Here is a 21,840-nt window from a genome sequence, read left to right on the forward strand (position 1 = left end):
TGTTCATGTGTGTATGGACGCATGTGTCCGTGGCGTGCACGTGGTTGGTGTGTAAGACACACTGTTCATGTGTATATGGATGTATGTGTCCGTCACGTGCACATGGCTGGTGTGTAAGACACGCTGTTCATGTGTGTATGGATGTATGTGTCCGTCGCGTGCACATGGCTGGTGTGTAAGACACACTGTTCATGTGTGTATGGTCGTATGTCTGTGGCGTGCACGTGGTTGTGTGTAAGACATGCTGTTCATGTGTGTACGGACGTGTGTCCGTGGCGTGCACGTGGCTGCTCCTCACCTGTCTCGCTTGTGGAGAGTCTTTCATTGTGCATCACTGCGCTTGCCAGGCTGATCCGTGGGCTTCTGGGAAGTTCTCTGGTCTCTGCCTCCCTTCTTGCTGCAACTATGGAAGCCCATAATGGCTTCCAGCTGTTACCTGTGGTCTGGGGAAATGAACTCAGGTCCCCATACTTCCATGACAAGTGCTCTTTCCACTGAGCCACTGGCTGTTAATCTTTTGGAAGAGTTCTTTGCTCTCACCAAATATGGCTTGAGCCAAATCTGCTTTTTCTCTTATTTAATCTGCTGTTTCTCTTATTTATGTAGTAAACATTGGTGGCAAGAAAAATTCCATTCATTTTTATTTTTTATTAATTAAACTTATTTTAACTAATGCATCAGATAAAATTATAGTGCATAGTATATAAAGTAATGGGGTGCCATGTTGTTTTCAATACATATACTCTGTGGAGTGTTCTAATCAGTTTAAGTATATCTTCTGAAACATTCATCATTTTTTATGGTAAAAACAGGAAGAACCCTTCCTCGTAGTCTCCTGAAGTACGTGGTTCCTCACCGTCACCTGCGATCACCCTGCTGTGATGCCGCACAGCCGAACTTCCCGATCCAGCATCGGAACCCACCTGCCTTGCTGCATGGCCCTCCTCAGGCAAAGGCAAATTTAACCATCCTCTCAAATTTACTTTGAATGTACACTCTTCATTTTTTTATGTGTGGATACGTAATCTTCAGCAAAGAGACACCATAATGCTCACTTAAAAATAGTCAATACCGAAATAATAGCTTCTCTTATATTTCTAATGTCTGTCGAAAGAAATCTGCTATCAGATCAGTTTTGGACCACATTACCACGTTACTAGACTGTTTTTTATGTTAGTTTCCTTACCTCCAAAAAGATGGAATCTTTTTTTGCAGCTTGGTAGGGGCCATTTTGCAGAGCTGGATTTCTGAAAGCTTTGTTTTATTTTCAAATATTCCTTAGTAAAGAATGTCTTTGTGGCATTGTTCAGTTCTAGAATAAAGCAAAAGAAAATAGTATTTCAGTTAGTACTTAGGATAAAATGACAAATAATTGCTATGATATTTTTAAAATTCAGATCTCTGTAAGTCTGTGTAGACAAAAAGTGAAAGGTGACTTAGTGGGTAATGCAATGGCTAGCAAAGCCAAAGCACTCAGGTTTGATTCCCCATGACCCATATAAAGCCAGATGCACAAGGTGGCACACGCATCTGGAGTTTGGCTGCAGTGGCTGGACGCCCTGGCACACCTGTTCTCTTTCTGTATTTTCCCCTCTCTACAACAAATGAGTAAGTAAAATATTAAAACAATGAACCATAATTCATCCAAACTGATGCTTGATGTAACTTAGATATACTTACACTTAAAACATTCATTTACTGAGCAGTGCCAACATCAGGGACTTATAGTAAGGAGGACACAAAATGATACCGTCTTTGTTCTCAAGAAAATCCATACTAGAAGAGGGAAACAAGCAGGTAGGTACAAAGCAGCAGGTGTCACGGGTGCAGCAACAGAACAGATGGGCTTACGCGTGACATAGCAGCAGGGCTCCATTTCAGAACTCTTAGGTTAAAATCTGTCTCTCTCTCTTCATGCCGGCTTGAGCCCGGCTGAGCACAAGTGGCAGCTGAGAGTCTCAGCATCGCACCCCCAGCCGTGGCACGCTGACTGCTGCCCTCACAGCTCATGCCCCGCAACACCAGGGCAGTGGCAGCAGTCCCTCTAAGGAAGGCCCCTAGTGGACTGGGGGCAGGGAGGAGGAAAATGATGGCACCCACAACACATGATGTGTCCATGCAGTCTCTACTTAACAGAAGATATTAAAAGTGTACAAATAAATTCTCAACATTCCAGAAGCTTGGCTAATGAATTAAATGGTGAGCATCCATTTGAAGTACACGCGGGCCCATCGGGGGCTCCGCACGTTCTTCCCTTCCAACTCCGACAGCGTCAGCGCAGAGCCGGGAGACGGGGTCTTTGCAGTCCGGCTGTTCGGTGCAGTCTGTAGAGGCCTGTGCAGGGCTGACACCCAATGTGAGAAGCAAACGAGGCTGTTGTCACGCTCATCCCAGGATGACCACCTCTAGCCCATTCTCAGTTTCCTCCCTAGCAAGCTCTGCTCTGAAATGTCTCCTCTTTCCTGAAGATCACTGCCTTGGATTGATTCTTACCTAAGAAATTTGAAGGGAAACCTGACTCAAAAGCTTACACCTAACAACAGAAGGAACGATGCGAAAAAAAAAAAAAGACCAGGTAAGCGAGGTTATGTATTAAAACTGAACTGCAAATCCATTCCCAATTCCATCCCCATGAGCCACTCAAGCAAACAAGTTAAGGAAAATAAAAGGCATTTTTAGTCTGTACGATTATTATGTAAGCTGGGGTTGTTATGGTTACTGTACTTTTTGTTCTTTATATAATTAAATAATCCTAAGTTAAACAACTTCAGGTTGGATATTCTCATGCTGGTTTCTGTTCAGTTGTTTTGTTCAAAGTCCACTCTATTTACTGTTCAGAAACTGTCCCAGAGGCACCATCACCTGGTTAAAAGGGATCACTGGTTCCATTCATGCTGATGAAGGGGAGTAAAGATGCTATTAAATGATTTGTAATACACTCATTTAAAACAGCAATGGGGGGCTCGAGAGATGGCTTAGTGGTTAAGGCACTTGCCTGCAAAGCCTAAGGACCCAGCTCTGATTCCCCAACACTCGCATAAGCCAGATGCACGTGGCAGTGCATGTGTCTGAAGTGTGCTTGCAGTGGCTACAGACCCCGGCATTCTCATTCTCTTCTTGCCCCCCTCACCTCCATCTCTCTCTTAAGTAAATAAATATCAGCAAACTTCTTTGACGATTTACCCTTAGGGGCTGATGACTGAAATTTGCATAACTTTCTGAGAAACTAAACATTCTATAAGCAATACTGTGTCAGCCAACGGGAAAAGCGACGCACACGTTCTAAGTGCACTCTAAATGGGCCGAGGCAGGAGGTCCATGAGGATTTTGTCTTAGAGATGATCTAACTGAAGGGTTTAAAGAGTTTGTAACTCGAGAAGTCTTAGGACGCCCTTTTCCTTTCCTTCTTTTCCTCTTTCCCCTTCTGGGAATCTTGTAGCTATATCCTATAATGTTGATGCTGTAGACAGAAGAAAAGCCATTGCACACCCTCTCTTACACTGAAAACGTACTTCAAGATAAATTCAATTCTGGTATAACAGGTGAAAGAAGAAACAACAACAACAATGAGCCAGTAATCCAACCCCTTCAATTCTGATAACTGGCCAGAATTTTCTTCTAGAGAGTAGTTGTGAGAAGTAAAATCAATAATGAAGCCCATGATATTTCATTTCCTGGCTTTAAGGAACTTAGCATACTGTGTACTTTTTAAGCTATTTAAATAATACATTAATTCTCCAAAGCAGGAAAGGCTTAAAAGGAAGCTATGAAAACTATGATCAGATGAATTAATAAGATTTGTGAGATGAGACATACCTACATCAACACCTGCCACCTTGTTGCAGTCCGGTTCACATTGCTGGTAGAAATCACCCAACCAAGAGTAGCTTCTGGGAAAAAGAGGTTTATTTTGGCTCACAGGCTTGAGGGAAAGCTTCACGATGGCAGGGGAAAACGATGGTATGAGCAGAGGGTGGACATCAACCCCTGGCAACCATAAGATGGACCACAGAAACAGAAGGGTGTGCCAAACACTGGCATGGGGAAACTGGCTATAAAGCCCATAAGCCCGCCCCCAACAATACACTCCCTGCAGGAGGCATTAATTCCCAAATATCCATCAGGTGGGAACCTAGCATTCAGAACACCTAAGTTTATGGGGGACACCTGAATCAAACCACCACACACCTATAACATATGAAAACTATGATCAGAGGAATTAATAAGATTCGCAAGATCAGATATACCTATATATACTCCTGTACCCTGTAACATAATTTTACAAGACTGAGCATTTTAAGATATAATTTACTAAGGTTGACATGAAATACCTTTGGACAAGACAGAAACCCTTCCCAAATTATAGCACACACCAATGAAGGGATAGTCTTAATGTTTTTTAAACCGTGAAGCTTCTGAAAATCACTCGCCTCCTTTTCTCTTCCCACCCCCACCTCATCTCTAGCAAAACTTTACTTCGTGTCTGTGGTGTGTCTGCCACTTTGCTGATCTATTTAGGGACTAAGGATGAATGAAAGGTACCTCCTGTCTAACGGGACTTGCATTGGATCTGTGCTTTCAGAACGCCTGGATGTGGTCGAAACTACCCAAGGACTTGCTACAGAGACCAGTGGATCAGAACTGTCATGGGTGTGACATGGGTCCTGCTTTCTCACGGCTCCTGGAGCCGTTCACACAGCCGGAATTGATAGTCACTACAGAACACGACCTTTCCAGTTGAACAGATTAAGCCTTATCTAAACCTGTGCCAACCTTATCCAAGGATGGCATTCTTCCACTAGATATGTATTGTCCCCATCTTAGGGGAGTTAGGCTTAGAAGTGCAGGGTTTAGCAACAGATAGAATATTCCACAGCACGTGTCCTACAATAACCTGCAAGAAACACCATGAAAAATCTTAAGGCAGAGTCAAAGGCAACAGAACCACTGCTATGCCATCTCAGCCAGCACTGACTATTGAGCAGAGCTACTTCTTATTAGGAGTACTCAGCATTGTGGAAAATGACAGAAAAGATTTTTAAAAGTGAATGTTCTAGAAGATCTGGTCTGATGACAGAGATGAAGGTGGTGGCAGTAGTAGTGGAAACTGCAGCATCTCTGTGTGGTGCTACAGTCAAAAAATTCAACGACAGGCACGCTGAAGAAATTCTCCCTGCCTCCAAGTAACCAGAGTTCACATCATTACCGGGCTATTACATGCAGTCTCAAGATATCACATTAACAAAGAAGAGGAATGACACACGCAACAGAACAATTTTGAGGGCTAGCTTGCATCAATACAGTATACAATATTGAGTTCAGATTTACGCTTAACTGTTGGTAACTTTTTATTTAAATAACTATAATTAAGCAGATATTTGTTACAAATGGTTTCAAACATCTTGCTAAGTGTAGAAGTTAGGACAATGCAATAGGCATGGCAGCACATTCAGTCTGATCTCCTAACGAGACAACCTCCTTGAGGAAGTCAGGGCTCCAGCAGGGGAGTTCAGGGAGCCTTGCAGTCTTATTCAGAAGGGGAACATGACAAGATTATAATAAATACAAAACACTGTCATTTAAACAGACCCAATGGCACTAAGTTCTAGTTTAAAATGCTGAAACTTGTGTGTCCGTTTATCTCTTTGAAATTATTAGTCCTTGGTTACCCATTCTTATTACTATGAATCCATTCCCTTCTAAGTTTTATGTTGCTTGATGTAGAATTTTTTCCCTGAGATGCAAAGTACAAAAGAACAATTTGACAAAAAATAGAAATCTAGCCAGGCGTGGTGGTGCATGCCTTTAATCCCAGCACTCAGGAGGCAGAGGTAGCAGGATCACTGTGAGTTTGAGGCCACCCTGAGACTACATAGTGAATTCCAGGTCAGCCTGGGCTAGACTGAGCCCCTACCTCAAAAAAAAAAAAAAAAAAAAAAAAAAGAAAGAAAACAAAATAACAAAAACCAAACAAACAAACAAACAAAAACCAAGGGGAAATCTGTGAAAGTTGTGATGATGAAGGTCATCATAAGGTTGTTTCTCCAAGACTTCTCAATTATCCAGTTATGAAGGGGTTTTTACTTTCAGTAGAGCTCCAACTCAGTCAGGCTTTAATAGGTACTGTGTGTGCTTATTTATAAGCATTACTTGGTATCTGAAGATTAATGTATAGTGAGAGAAATTTGCAAGAAATAAGCAAGCCCAGGACCCGGAGGCCTAGTGAGTGGGCGCTGGCATGAGAGAAAAACATCTAAGTCAGTGAACCCCAGTAGCTGATGCTAAATCCTGGTTACTCAATATTGCTTTTGGTTTACAAATACTTCCTGAGATCATCTTGAACTTGAGATGCCTCGTTCATTCCATGTTGATTTTACTAGTTTCTGGGTAAATAACCCATGGCACTTTCCTTCACACTGTTGAACATGATGGAGTAAGGACGAGCTAGAATGATGGGCTAAGAACACCTGAATTCCTTCCTTTGCACAGGAATGGAGAAGGATTAATATATTTGACACTGAAGCATGCTCTGCTGTACAGCAATGGAAACCCACAAACTATTGCCTAGTTACTTTCAGGACAGTATTTTTGCTCCTCTGTAAGAAGAGCAAGAAAGTCCAAGGTGCCAGGTGTTTAGCCTGTGGGATTCATTTCGTATACATATGACGCACAGAAATGCTTAATGTGCAAATGGTACAGAAATCAGGGTTTGCTGTGCAGTTTATATGTAATGGAAACGTTACGCTGATCTGCCCCTGTCACGGGACCAGTTCCTGAGGCCTGGCAGGCTCTTCTGTGTGACAGTTGCAGGTCTGCCGTGAACTGCAGGCTCCCGGGGGATCTGGAGGCAAGGGGAGCTTCTCCTGCTGGGAAGGAGAGACCCAGCGGGAAGGTCTCACTCAGTCTGACAAATACCAATCTATGCATGCTCACGCTGCAAGGACATTTAAATCTGATTTTCATGCTGATTCCCAGGGAAGCATTCGAGGTTAAAATCTAGTTTGGGAAGTCCCATTGCAGTAGAGCCTTCAGGCTGAAAACAAGAGACATATACACCATGGACATAAATAACCACTCCCACTTTGATTTGTTGGTTTGTCAGGAGCTATAGATTTTATATCACAGTCATCTTCACAGCACTTTGTGCTTGGCAGGTCTTTAGTATCTAGTAGCTCCCAAGATAAACTTCAGCTAAAAATCAGTTCACTTGGCTGCAATAATTTCACTTAGCATCTGATAAAATAATATTGATAACATAATATTTTCAAAATGTAATTAAATTTTTTGTAACATAATAAAAAAAGTTGTTTCAATCATTTTTTTTTTTTTTAACCTTTGGCCCAGAAGAAATCTTTTTTAGGCTAGATTGCTTAGCTAGACTTTCTGACTCAGGCACTTGCTACTTACCTTGTGTTTACTTTAAAACACAGAAAACTATTTCAGCAAATGTTTCATTAGTCAGGAATAACTGCTTTACCCAAAGTCAGACAGATAAAGCTAAAAGGAATCTATTCAATTAAGTCCAAGTCGACCCTAATATTTACTGAGCTCTTACTATGCAGATGAAATGCTAAGTATTCTTTGTGTGATGTTTGTTACTGTTGTAACAATAATGATACACACTGGGGCATGGATTCTGAAACAGACTGATAGAAATAATTTTTGGCTTCTCAAAGATGATCACTATATCCATTAACGGCTAAAAACACAGCATTCTTTTAGTTCTATGTAAAAAGAAATAGAATTTAGTTTTCCTTCTTGCTATCATACTCAGTGCTACAATTTGACTTCAGTGATTTATTCATTTAATGTCCTACATTAAATGTTTATTTACTTATTTAGGTTTTTGAGAATGAGCTTCAATCAGTAGTCAAGCTACAGTGCATCTCACTACCTTAGCCCAGGCAGGCCTCAACTCCAGCGATCCTCTCTCAATTCCCCGAGTGTTGGTTACACACATGAGCCACCCCACCTGGTTAAGCGCTTTTTCTTTAACAGTCAAAGTAGCATACTCCAACGGCTTATAATGAGTCAAATGGTATAATAAAGCTAAAGAAAAGAGAAGGAGGGAGAAGAGGATGGGGAAAGGAATAAGTTTGTGCCCAGGGCTCCAGCTACTTGGGAGGTTGAGGCTGGAGGATGTTTTTAGCCAGGACGCAGAGATCAGCCTGACCCCATTTATAAAAGAGTGATACTCTGTTCTACCTGTGATCGCCAATCTTCATCCCCTGAAACTATTTAAATGCTTTTAAGTATGTTTGTGGAGATTAATCTCCATACACACGAGTCAGTGTTTTCTAAACATTGGTTTGTAAACCCCCAGTAATATTTGAAATGACTTTGAATAAGAGTGAATGAATATATTTAGCTTTTTATAGCTACCCGTTTATGTTACAGAACACTTCAGGAAATAAACTAGAACCCCAAAGAAATAAATTAACAAATATATTGCTAAGAATAAGACTAAAAATAAGTACTTAATAAAAACATGCAAGTTGGTAAGAAGAAAAATCCTCAAGTAGACACAAAACTCAGGTGCTACGTGGATTCAGTAAGATTTATAAAGGTGGTAGAGAATGACAGAACTCCGAGAACCTCATCTATAAATACCATGCGTGTTGTGTTTGTACCATCAAACATTCACTTGTGCGGGTCAAAGCACTAGAGATGACGTGACATAGTCAGACACACCATGGAAATAGCATCCGGACTAGATTTGGAGGCGGGGATTACATCATACAACATGTCAACATGTATGGAAAGTGGAAGGGCAAAGGTATGGATGGAGGCAAAAACAAAATCACATTGGCTGAAATGAACAAGTCAAATTGACGGATGTAGAATCCAGAAGGAATGAAGCCATCTTAACGCAAACATGGATAACAAGTTCGAGTCAAGCTACAGTCAGCCACAGGCAAAACAGGAAGTACAATGTTCTTGCAGGTAAGATGGGCATCCCGGCCAGGGTCCAGCAGGCTGTCAGCATGTTATTTGGGACTGTCCCCCAAAGCTCCAGGACATCTCTGCTTTGCTGACTAAATGTGAGTCGCATTCTTCAATGACTGACACGGTCAACACATCCCTGATGAAATACCATACTATCACATTAGCTTAAATGTTATTTCCTTACTTGGTCTGAGACTTGTGGAGGCAAGGGAGAAAGAAACCAGCTATTTCTTTTTCTTCATTCCAGTGGAGCTCTCCAGTACATCGGTTCACCAGCACCTACTTCCATGAAGCCCAGGAGCATCGGAGTTAGGGAGGGGGGGATCATCAAAGGGAAAGGAAGGTTGATGAAAGAAATAGAACAGAACAAAGGTAGGAATCTTCCTTTTACAAAGGTTTTTAACGTTTGTGTACATGGAGAAGGTGAGGGTAAGAAGAGAATGATATCACAGTGGGAGGCAGGTTTACTGACTCTACAGCTGCTCTGGCGGTACCTGAGGCACTCTCATCTTCTGTGTAACCATGAGCTCTGTCCACATGGACTCTGAGGCTAATTAATAGTGCCTGCAGGATGGTCCTCCAGAGTCAGTTCAGAGTGGGAAAACTGGCCAGCGTGGTTGAAGCCTGCCTCCAGACAGTCAATTCAAAAAACGATGGTGTCTTCCCTCACAATGGGACCATGATCTCCTGGACCTAGGTATCCCACCTCTCTCACTTGGACGACACCTCTCACCATGCTTGATGTTTAATAGCGTTTTTCCTTTATGGGCCTGTAGATTCTGTGTGCAGCTTAGTCACACCCTAGCATGAGCCTACTGCTGCGATGTGGTGTGTGAGCTCCTGGCATGAAGAGAAGCCAACAGTCAGTCTCACCTATCTGAAGGTCCTCCTCCTCCACCCTGTCCCAATGGGTTATTTTTCATTTCCACACACACAAAAGAACCAATCAATATGGGAGCCACCAGAACTTTTCCCGACTCCTACGTGGACCTAATGTCTACTGTTTTCTGAAGTGACTCCACATTTTACACTCCAAATAGCAACGCACAGTGGCTTCAATTTCTCCACATCCTCACCCAAACAAGTTATGGTCTCATGTGTGAGTACAGCCAGCTGAAGTGTAAAGTGCTATCTAATTATAGTTTTTTTTTAAAATTTATTTATTTGAGAGCGACAGACACAGAGAGAAAGACAGATAGAGGGAGAGAGAGAGAGAATGGGCGCACCAGGGCTTCCAGCCTCTGCAAACGAACTCCAGACGCGTGCGCCCCCTCGTGCATCTGGCTAACGTGGGACCTGGGGAGCCGAGCCTCGAACCGGGGTCCTTAGGCTTCACAGGCAAGCGCTTAACCGCTAAGCCATCTCTCCAACCCTAATTATAGTTTTGATTTATACTTCACTAACGACTAATGTTGGACAACTCTCACCTACTTAGTAGCCATATTTTAGATCTTCAGTGAATTTCAGTAGATTTAAAATAAATCCTTTTCCACTTACTGTATGTCCTTAGGTTAATTTTTAAAAAACTGTTCATCGGGCTGGAGCGATGGCTTAGCGGTTAAGCGCTTGCCTGTGAAGCCTAAGGACCCCGGTTCGAGCCTCGGTTCTCCAGGACCCACGTTAGCCACAGGCACAAGGGGGTGCACGGGTCTGGAGTTCATTTGCAGAGGCTGGAAGCTCTGGCGCGCCCATTCTCTCTCTCCCTCTATCTGTCTTTCTCTCTGTGTCTGTCTCTCTCAAATAAATAAAAAATTAAAAAAAAAAACAAAACAACTGTTCATCAGCTAACTTGTTGTTTTGGTAGGACTTGGGAACACTGATCTCATAAAACTATTCTATACATTCATTTTACTGTGTTTTAAGTTATTAATTTAAAAATGTTACTGACCCCCTTTTGAGAAGATGTAAGGTGATCTCTTTAAAAAAATTTTTTTATTATTTATTTATTTGAAAGTGACAGATAGAGAAAAGAGGGAGAGAGAGAATGGGCATGCCAGGGCTTCCACCCACTGCAAATGACTCCAGATGTGTGTGCCCCCTTGTGCATCTGGCTAACACGGGTCCTGGGGAATCTCGCCTTGAACTGGGGTCTTTAGGTTTCACAGGCAAGTGCTTAACTGCTAAGCCATCTCTCCAGCCCTAAGGTGATCTTTTATATTGTGTGTGTGTGTGTGGTGTGTGATGTGTGGTGTGGTGTGTGGTGTGGTGTGGTGTGTGGTGTGTGGTGTGGTGTGTGGTGTGTGGTGTGTGGTGTGGTGTGTGGTGTGTGGTGTGTGGTGTGGTGTGTGGTGTGTGGTGTGGTGTGGTGTGTGGTGTGGTGTGTAGTGTGGGGTTTGGTGTGTAGTGTGGTGTGTGGTGTGGTGTGTAGTGTGGGGTTTGGTGTGTAGTGTGGTGTGTGGGGTGCATGCGCCCATGTGGCGGGCTGTGTGCCCCTGTAGTAACCATAGAGGAACAGCAGGTGTACCCTCCCCCCCCCCAATGGCTCTTCTGAGCCAGATTCACTTACTGATCTCAAAATTGCCTTCTTTTCTCAAGCCACAGTGGGGGATTCTCTGGTCTGTGAACCTTACAGATCTGGGGTGACAGACATGTGTGGTCAACCCAGCATCTGTGAGGGTCCTTGGGATGGAATGCAAGCTTTTCCTCAGCCCTCCTCAGGCTCTCATGCCTGCCCAGGATGTGCTTTCAGGTGCTGAGCCATCTCTAGCACTGAAGGTGTTCTCCTTTACATAATTTTTCTGTCTTCACATCTGTGAAATTTTTGTACATCTATTATAATCTTTAGTTTTCCTTAAAATGCTTTTATCAATTAAGTTACTCTTAGTTCAAAGTGATAGGAAATTTATTATAACTATTTCAGTTAATAAGAAAATTTTAATATTTCATATAATGAGAAATTCAAATGTAGGCTTCAAATTTCTGTTTCAGTGATTTAACAATACCATCGAGATCCCATGTTTTCTCTAGGTTCTCTCATCTAACTAAAGGGCCTCATGCTAAGGTCAGCTCCTTGCTTGCATAAAAGATCAGTGAGCAACTCTAATTCACTTTCTTGTTCATGTCCAAAGAAAATTAGCTCTTCTCTTGCTTCTCTTTAAAGTATCAATAATATTTTGCATAGGCCAGAAGTGGATCAAACCTCTGTTTGTGAAGGAACCACTGGCAAAAGGGACAGCTTGCCATGGAGCGGAGGATGGGTGCACTACCAGGAGCAATGTGATCTCCGCGGGGGGCTGAATGCTCAAGGGGATGTTCACAAGCAAGATGGAGCTTACAGATACTAACTGGCAATCAACGTTGCTCAGCACAAACTTGACTTTTTTTCTATCATCTTTTGATGGCTTATCTTGATACCCGTTTTAAAAAGTAAATCTTAATGCCTCTACCATTTCCTCTATAAAGTCTATTCCACTTCAGCCTTTCTGTGTTGTTTGTGGAGTTCACAGATAACAGTGTTAAGTGATTTAAGTACGATTACATAAGCAATGAATGTTACAGTTTGGGGTTTCAGTCATGATTTTACTAAACAGCACTCTGTGGGACAAATCTGGAATGAATTTCATTATGGATCTGTCAACTGAACCATCATGATAGAATTACATTACCAGGAACCCCTTATTCATCATACAAACATTCTGGTTCCTATAGAGAACAGCATCTCACTTTAACTTTTGGCAAAACTGTCCCTTGGTTATGTGCTGGGTGGCTGAGATGATTAATTCACACAGTGAATAATTCTCAGAGCCCAGCAAAATGACTGGCAACAGAAGAATCTAAGGCTAGAAAACTGAATTTCCTAAAACATTTTTAAAAAGCAGCAGAAACCAGAAGAAAAATAAAGTTACAATAGCAACAACAAAACACACAGGCATAAAGTTAACATAAAATGTGTTGAGCCTTTAGGACAGGAATTACTGAACTTTGTTTAGGTAATATTCCACAGTCATCTCTCCATTGTGAAAATACCCATTAAAATGTCAGCTATTTAATTTTATTTGTGTTACTAAGGCATAAATGCTGGGGTAATTATGCATGAAATAATGGTGCAGGACACGGTAGAAAGGTGCACAGAAAGAACAGACACTAAGACATGTACACTCAGGCAGTTCTTATACTGCTTTGTAAGGAGGTGACTCATTTGGCATAGAAAGAACAGCTCGTTCAATGGAAGTCGCTGGGACACGCACCTAAGGAATTAGAAAAGGTACTAAAGTGCATAATGCACACGGCAGCCAGAACAGAGCTGGATGTGGGGGACTGAAGACACAATACAACCCAAAATATTTACAAAATACAGGGAATGCTTATAAAATTCTGCAGTGGGTAAGCCATCAGCGTCTAACTTCCAATTAGAAATAATATAGAGTCTGGGCTGGAGAGATTGCTTAGTGGTTGGGGCGCTTGCCTATGAAGCCTAAGGGTCCAGGTTCAATTCCCCAGAAACAATGTAAGCCAGATGCACAAGGTGGTGCAAGCGTCTGGAGTTTGTCTGCACTGGGTTGAGGCCCTGGCATGCCCATTCTCTCCCTCTTTCTCTCTTTCTCTCTCCCTCTCTTAAAAAAAAAAATAAGCAAATAAGTAAATTACATTAAATATTTATTTAAATTTATTAATTAGTTTTGTACTCAGTGAATATAGTCAAGTTGGTACCATTGTTAGGCTCATCTATGTCCTTCCCCCTCCCCCGGCCCCTCCTTGTTGAGGTATATGGATCATGCACCGTGGAGTTACCCCACAGTTATGGGTAGGATAAATGTCTCTACATATCATGACCCAACGTGTGGTTCTGACATTCTTCCCACCCCCTCTTCCGAAAAATTTCCCTGAGCCATGCTGGGTTCATTTTTGGTCTGCTTCAGTGATGAGGTGTTGGGGGCCTCTGGGTCTCTGGATATCTGATATGGTAGGAGCTGATTGTTCTCTGTGTCAATCTCCTTCACCCTTGTGCTGGTACCTGGTTCACCAAGAAAACAGCAGCCTTGCTTGTTTCTCAAATTGGTGAGAACCATCCCATCATACCTCAAAAGGGCCCCAGCTAAAACTAAGAATAATTATATAGTTTTTAAAGGGGGTGGAGAGATAGCTTAGCAGTTAAGGCCTGCAAAGCCAAAGGATCCTGGTTCCATTCTCCAGGACCCACATAAGCGGTCTGGCACAAGGGGGTGCATGCACCTGGAGTTCATTTGCAGTGGCTGGAGGCCCTGGCACGCCCATTCTCCACCCCCCCCCCCCCGCCGTACTTCTTTCTCTCTCAACTAAATAAATAATAATAATCAATTTACTTTTTAAAAAGAAATAATAAAGGCTACATAATGAGAATACATAAAACACAGAAATTTGTAACTTTCATAAAACACAATAAATAAAATAAAGTACAAAGGACAAATGGACACTAATATAAAAGAATCCTCATGGCTGGTGATGGATAACAGGAGGCTGAGGCAGAGATTTACCACAAGTTTGAGGGCAGTCTGGGCCACAGAGTCTTGTTGGGCTATAATGAGACTCGTCTAAAAAAATGACAAAAATCAATACCAACAACAAAACCAGTCTGGGGAGACGGCAAAGTGCTTCCTGTGTAAGCTGGGATCTCCAGTGCCCACAGTAAAGCTGAGTGCGGTGCAGGGCGCACCTACACTGTTAACACTGGAGACAGAGAGGAGGCCCCGGCCGGCTAGTACAGCTGAGTTGGTGAGTTCCAGGTTCTGAGGGAGACTGTCACAAAACATAAAGTTGACAGCAATTGAGGAAGACACCAGACGCTGACCTCTGGCCTTCACGTGTAAGCACACACACATGTGCACATGCACCTGTGCAAGCAGGTGTACACGCACAGACATATTACACAATTATACCACATACACACACAGTAAAAAAGAATAGAAAGACTACAGAGGCACCAATCACTCATACCCTGCTGCTAATATTTCACATCTTACTTTAAAAATACTCGGCATTAACTATTATATCTACTTCTAAAAACTCATCCCTGGAAAGCACTCGGTGGCGTGCTCAAAGGGCAGTTTAAATGAAATGTCCCTCACGGCTTCACGTGCTTTGAGGACGTGTGTCACCGGGCGTATGTCAGCCCAGCCCCAAGCCCACAGCTGACGCCACTTCCACACAGACAGGTGACAGAGCCCTGCTTCACTTTCCCATGCCGCGATGAAGCTTCTAGAAACCGTAGCCAAAAGTCAAACTTTCCCTTCTGTCGGTTGCTCTTTGTCAGGTGTTTTTTTTGTTTGTTTGTTTTTTCGAGGTAGGGTTTCACTCTAGCCCAGGCTGACCTGGAATTCACTATGGAGTCTCAGGGTGGCCTCGAACTCATGGCGATCCTCCTACCTCTGCCTCCCGAGTGCTGGGATTAAACGCATGAGCCACCACGCCTGGCTAGTCAGGTGTTTTATTACAGCAATGTGAAGGTAACTGCAACAGAAATTAGCTACCAACGAGCGTGGCTGCTGAAGAAGACTTGACCATGTGTTTGGTCTTCTGGAACTGATTTGTGGGAGAAATATGGAAGGATTTTGAACTTTGGGATAAGAGACACCTTGTAGTGCTGTAAACAGAGCTTCACGAACCACTCCACTACGAGAGCTTGAGAGACCGAAGTGTGGAGAGCCTGGGCTGCGGAGGCTCGCCTTATGAGGGGGAAAAGAACTTTGCCAGGACTAAGCTAAAAGCAGTTTGTGTGGGAGGCTGCCTGTGTCTTCAGAACTTGAGCAGGCTGAATTTGTGGTAAACTGGTATGTACAGCAGAGGAAGATATGAGCAGAGGGATATGAAAGGTCTAAAGTTGGCACAGAAAGTAAGTTTTGGGCCAGAGACTGCAGCCTAGTTCGGCTGCAATTGTTTGAGAGAATGTCATCTTTGAGATGGGTCAGGAGTTCTGTATTAGGACATCAGGAAGCGTGAAGGAGGGGCCCTGGAGGGAGAATGCAGTTTTCCTGCTCTTCAAAGTCAGCTTTATTCCCCACTGGATTAACAAGTTTGGTAGCCCACCTGGTACTCGTTTTGAAAGTATATATGCAAGAGAGAGAATCAGTGGATTTGCAACGTGGTGTCTTGAGGTGCCTTCTAGGCAATATGGATCAGGATCGTAGTTTTTACAGAGAAGACAGGAGGGAGTTGGGCATGAAGCCATGAAGATGAACTGTGGCTGCAATGGACACCCCAGGATTTTGGTGTCAGCAAGCCTTTAGGATGGCCAAGGAGAGTTGCTCGCTCTGGGCTGGGTGGTTCTGATTCCAAAGCAAGGGGCACAGCTGAAGGAGTGGGATTTAGAACCAGGCATTCCATCACAGGTCCCCAATGTCAGACGCAGAGCTGTAGGATTTGATGTTTTTCATGACTGCTTTTGGTCTTGGTTCACTTTCCTTGCCAAGCCCAACAAATGCTTCCCTTTTAAGGTGAGATACTCTGTGCTACTATGTATTGAAAGTATTTAACTTGTGTTTTGATTTTATAGGCTCAATGTTAAGAGACTGTCTTGAGTTTCAGATAAGACTGCACTTTTAAACAATGTTTGGATTGATGAAGACTATTTTAAATTTAGGGATTAGTTTTTAAATTTAAAAAGTTTAATTTTAAAGTGAGACTGAATGAATTTTATCATGAGATGGTTTGTGAGTCAACAGGGTCCAGTAGAAAAATGTGGTAGTTTGAATGAGATGCCCCCACCATTGCCTTTTATGCTTTGAGTACTTGGTCCCCAGAAGGTGATAATTTGGGAAGTGGAGTGCTCCTGAAGGAGGTGTGTGGCTGGGGGAGGACCCCGAGTTTATCAGCCCAGCTCCAAGCTCAATGTTGAGACTGCTTCCACCCAGATATGTGGCAGCTTCCTTCTTCCTCCGCCATGAAGAAACTTCCCCTCAAAACCCCAAGACTGAAATAAACCCACTCCACCCATAAGCTGCTATGGTTGGGTGTGTTATCTCCCCAAAGAGAAGCCAACTGTAACCTCCATGTTTATCATTAAATACATTTTGAAATAAAGTTATAGTGGATAACAAAATAGGTATCCTGGAAGAGTACACAGGGAAAATGCAGCATGATGTAATTGTAAGAAACACAGGGGCTTGAAGTCAGACAAAGGAGGCAAGTTAGAAAAATTTATAGTATAATCTGATTGTTTTCTTGAGGTAGGGTCCCACTCTAGCCCAGAAATTCACTATGTAGTCTCAGGCTGGCCTCAAACTCACGGTGACCCTCCTACTTCTGCCTCCGGAATGGTGGGATTAAAGACATGTGCCACCAAGCCTGGCTAATCTCATCGGATATTTTAGGTAACAGCAGCAAGAAAAGCTTCAGTATAATCATAAAAAAATATTCTGGAAGGAAATTCATTAAATACTGGCTTCAAACAACAGGATCCCTTTACTTCTTTGTTTTATTTATTTATTTATTTATTTTTGTTTTTGCTTTTGCTTTTTGGAGGTAGGGTCTCACTCTAGCCCAGGTTGACCTGGAATTAACTATATAGTCTCAGGGTGGCCTCAAACTCATGGCAATCCTTCTACCTCTGTCTCCCAAGTGCTGAGATTAAAGGAGTGTGCCACCACGCCTGGCTCTACTTCTTTGTTTTAAAAGAAAGCCTTTGACAGCATTTTGAATTGGGGTGAAAGCCTTAATAATTACCATTGGGTACTTACTTAAAGATTTACAGCATGTGACTCCAGAAGAAATGGTCAGAGCCACAGAATGAGCGGGTCATGGAAGGTACAGGGGAAGAATGAAGCCCACATTGTTGCCTTAGGTGAGACTGCCCTGACACAGGAGATGTCAGTGTAAAAATCTGAACATCAGTGCTGGAGAGAGGGCTTAAAGGTTACCATGCTGGCCTGAAAAGCCAAAGGACCCAGGTTTGATTCCCCAGGAGCCATGTAAACCTGATTCACAACATGGGGCAGGAGTTTGTTTGCAGGGGTAGAAGCCCTGGCGTACCCGTTCTCTCTTTCTGTGTGTCTCTTTCTCTCAAATTAAAAAAAAAAAAAAATTAAAAAAGACGGAACAACAAATGGCTAGGATACTGCGGGAAGAATGTAACTGAGTACAGACTTTGGGATCAATGACGAAGGTCTGCTGTCATCTCCGGTTCTGGCATGGCTCTGTGAGTTGGGAGAGCACTGAGACATACACTGGAGAATAACAAACCATGCTGCATCTGCTGTCCAGTGACGTCACAATCATTCATGGGACACCTTCGGAATTGAAATAAAGAGACAAAGAGGGCTGGAGAGATGGCTTAGCGGTTAAGTGCTTGCCTGTGAAGCCTAAGGACCCCGGTTCAAGGCTCGGTTCCCCAGGTCCCACGTTAGCCAGATGCACAAGGGGGCGCACGCGTCTGGAGTTCGTTTGCAGAGGCTGCAAGCCCTGGCGCGCCCATTCTCTCTCTCTCCCTCTCTCTGTCCTTCTCTCTGTGTCTGTAGCTCTCAAATAAATAAATAAATAATGAACAACAACAAAAAAAATTAAAAAAAAATCTTCTTAAAAAAAAAAGAGACAAAGACATTGGACAATCAAGGCAATGAAAGCATTTACCTGTCTGGAAGAAGACTCTGGAAATAATTGTCCGGCACAGAGGGCAGGGAGTGCTCGCAGGGTTGTCTTTGGCCAGGGTCCGTAAGCAAGGCTCACAGAAGATGTGGTGGCACGGGTGGCACATGTGCGGGTTAAAGTAGACGTCCAGGCACACGGCGCACATGTACCCGTCCTTCTCCTCGGAGCGGGCGTCGCCGTCTGTGCTCATCTCGTTACTCAGCGTCTGCAGAACAGAAGCAAAACCGTTCATAGTTAGCATAAGGCTGGTTTCCCTGACATGGGCTGACATGATGGTTGTGAAAATGAAAGTATGTATGGGAAACATATCTTTTCTATTTTGTTCAATGTGAGAAGAAACTGAAAATATACCCGGAAACTCTCTAGAAGTTGAATAATGCTCTGGTATTTTTGTATAAGAATAAATGCTAAAATACACATGAGCATGCTAAGCATGTGTGCCTTTTACCATCACTGGTGAAGCGTTTCCGTACCCCAGTCCCCGGATTACAGACTAACTCCAGCCAAAGAAGCGACTGTCACAGGTTAGAGAAACTTGGTCAGCGCATCGGCCGTGATGACAAGTGGAACCGATCACGTCATTTTCACACTGTTCGGGGAAGACTTTCCATTCTGTACGTCACGCCCCTTCTCCCTTGAATCCAAGAAAGTGTCAAAGCTGAGGGATCGTCAGGAGGTAGACATGCACAGAAATGTGGGGTAATCATGGAATTAAATTTGCAGCTTGGAAGTATGATGTTCCCAAATGGTATAGCTGGGCGTGAGGCAGCCCAGAGATTTGCAGCACAAGCCGGGCAGCAGATCTCTTATTACCTAACCTCACAATTTCCAAATCTGTGGAGTTGTGAGGATTAAATGAGGCAATCCACTTAAAGCATTTAACTCAATGTCTGGCCCAGAGTAAGCGTTTAATAAACGGCCACCCTCCTCATCTCCCCTTCCCGTAGGCACCACGGCCACTGTTAAAGCCTTGACAGGAATTTTCTCTTCCCTTCGAGGAGAGGATCAATGAAAAGCATCTCAGCGGGCCCTGGGCCTAGGGAAATTGGACATCATGTGAAATGTGTAAGCCATGGCTTTGCTGGATGAATGACAAAAATAATTAATTAGTAGGTGTTCTGAAATCAATATGACTATTCAATAGATCCTTATACCTTCATTTTCTGAATGATCACTGGCTCATCTTGTGCAATACTGTAACAATCTGTAGGTACTTCTATTAAGTATTTTAAGGTCTGAATATTTCTATATATGTAATAAGCATTTTGTGAGGTCCTGTGTAACATACACAAAATTGAAGACAGGGAACACATGAAGAAATGCCTATTGCCATCACAAACTTCATTGCTATCAATTGAATGACTAACAAAAACTCTTAGAAAAGGCACTCACTACTCTCACTACTGACAAATGATTTGACTGCTCCTAGGCTTAAAAAAAGAAAATTAGGGCTGGAGAGATAGCTTAGTGGCTAAAGGTACTTGCTTGTAAAGTCTGACAGCCCAGGTTCAATTCCCCAGTACCATGTAAACCCACATAAAAACAAAGGGGGATATGCATATGCAGTTGATTTGCAGTGGCAACAGGCCCTGGCATGCCCATTCTCTCTTCTTCTGCTTGTAAGTAAATAAATAAGTAAGTAAGAAAATAATAGAGAGAAAATTTAAATAAATAAACGGTTTAAAAAGATAATTAGGGGAGACTTCCGGTTAAGATGGCGGCGTAGGTACCACGCCAAAACAGCCTGGGGGGGGAAAGACCAAAATAAACTCAGCAAAATACACACTTTTACTAAAAAGTGAGGTGTATAGGAAGTTGAGGCGGCAGCGGAGAAGTGGAAGAGTTATAGAGCATCCAGAGCCTGCACAGCCGGGAACAGCGGCTCCGGGGCGGCTCAGCTACCCGCCGCAACCGCGGAGCGGCAGAAAACCGCCGGACTCTCGACTCGAGCCGCAGGACAAGCCAGGTGCGGGATTTTCCCCTCACACCGCGCTCTCCGCAACTCGGGAAACGTGAGGGGAGAGCGGCAGCGAGCAACGGAGGGAGGAGCAGACCGCGAGGTAGAAGCACACGATACAACCAGAACAGCCGCGGCTCCCTCCCCTCCCCTGCCGCCTGAACCCAGCTCCAGCGAACACAGCAGCGGCCCGGGACCCGGCCACGCCAACTTGGGCTGACGGCGGGACCCAAGCAGGAGCAGAATTTGGCAGCAACTTCAGCGGCTCCAGCACCGGTACCAGTGGCCCCAGCAGCAGCGGACCCAGGACAGCAGCGGCTTCGGGGGGAGCAGCAGCGGTGGACACGACAACGGCAGCTTCAGCAGTGGTGGGGGCTCCGGCGGAGGCACCTACAACAGCTGCAGAGGCGGCAGCGGCTCAGTTTGCCCCGTAGGAAAAGCAAGTGCCCAGCTCCAGAAATCAGAACAGCAGCCCGACGACCCAGGCAGCAACTTGACTGAGACCACAATCACCCAAGGTAACTGGGATTGCACCAGGGAAGGGTCTCACCTGGTCACAAGCTGACTTGGATACCTCAACAGACCAGAAATCTAAACCTCTTCGTTGATAGAGGATCTGGTCATTATAATAACTACTCTTGCATACATACTCGGGGCTGTTGTTGATGGAATGGGTACAGTGTTTAGCTAAATTTTAGAATCTACCAGTATATTATTCCACTCAGCCTGCTTGAATACTCCTATAGCAGGGAAACTCAACCCCTAAGAACATCTTTGTAGATACTCTGAGAGTCTTAAGAGCCACACCTAATACCTTAAGGTCCTACCCTGAAAATATTTTACACCAAATCAATTGATACAGCTAAGAATACACAGCTAGCTAGAAAATCCAAGCATTAACTTAATCCAAGATGCAAAAATATATACATTATAACACAAGAAACACTAAAAAGCAAGACGATATAAATCCACCTAAAAGTATTAATGCATCAGAAATGTCCTCCAGTGAGAAAGAGTTAGAGGAAATGCCTGAGAAAGAGTTCAAAAGAATAATTATAAATATGTTCAAAGAGGTCAAAGAACACATGAAAACAACCAAAGAAGAAATCAAAGAGGAAATCAAAGAGGAAATCAAAGGAAACAAAGAAGAGGCAGGACACCAATTTAATGAAATAAAGAAGGCAATACAAGACATAAATAGAGAAATAGAAATAATAAAGAAAAACCAGTCAGAATTATTAGCAATGAAGAACACAGTTAATGAAATAAAAAACTCTGTAGAAAATCTCACCAGTAGGATGGATGAGGGAGAGGACAGAATATCTAAGCTAGAAGATCAGGTGGCAGACCTAATGCAGTCCAACAAAGAGAAAGACAAA

At 43.4% G+C, this 21,840-nt stretch overlaps 1 protein-coding gene across 4 annotated transcripts in view; it reads right to left on the bottom strand.

The window, feature by feature from the left end:
- Rnf180 (ring finger protein 180) overlaps positions 1-21,840 on the bottom strand; it is a 164,639-nt gene that overhangs the window by 21,064 nt on the left and 121,735 nt on the right. For all 4 annotated transcript variants that reach the window (XM_045139084.1, XM_045139083.1, XM_045139082.1 and 1 more), the window contains 2 exons: positions 18,487-18,709; positions 1,187-1,312 (listed from right to left, as the gene is read on the bottom strand). In XM_045139084.1, the coding sequence (XP_044995019.1) occupies positions 1,187-1,312; positions 18,487-18,709 (349 nt within the window). The remainder of the gene's footprint in view (positions 1-1,186; positions 1,313-18,486; positions 18,710-21,840) is intronic.

This window comes from Jaculus jaculus, chromosome 20, assembly GCF_020740685.1.
Source record: "Jaculus jaculus isolate mJacJac1 chromosome 20, mJacJac1.mat.Y.cur, whole genome shotgun sequence".
In the NCBI taxonomy this organism is placed as follows: Eukaryota; Metazoa; Chordata; class Mammalia; order Rodentia; family Dipodidae; genus Jaculus; species Jaculus jaculus.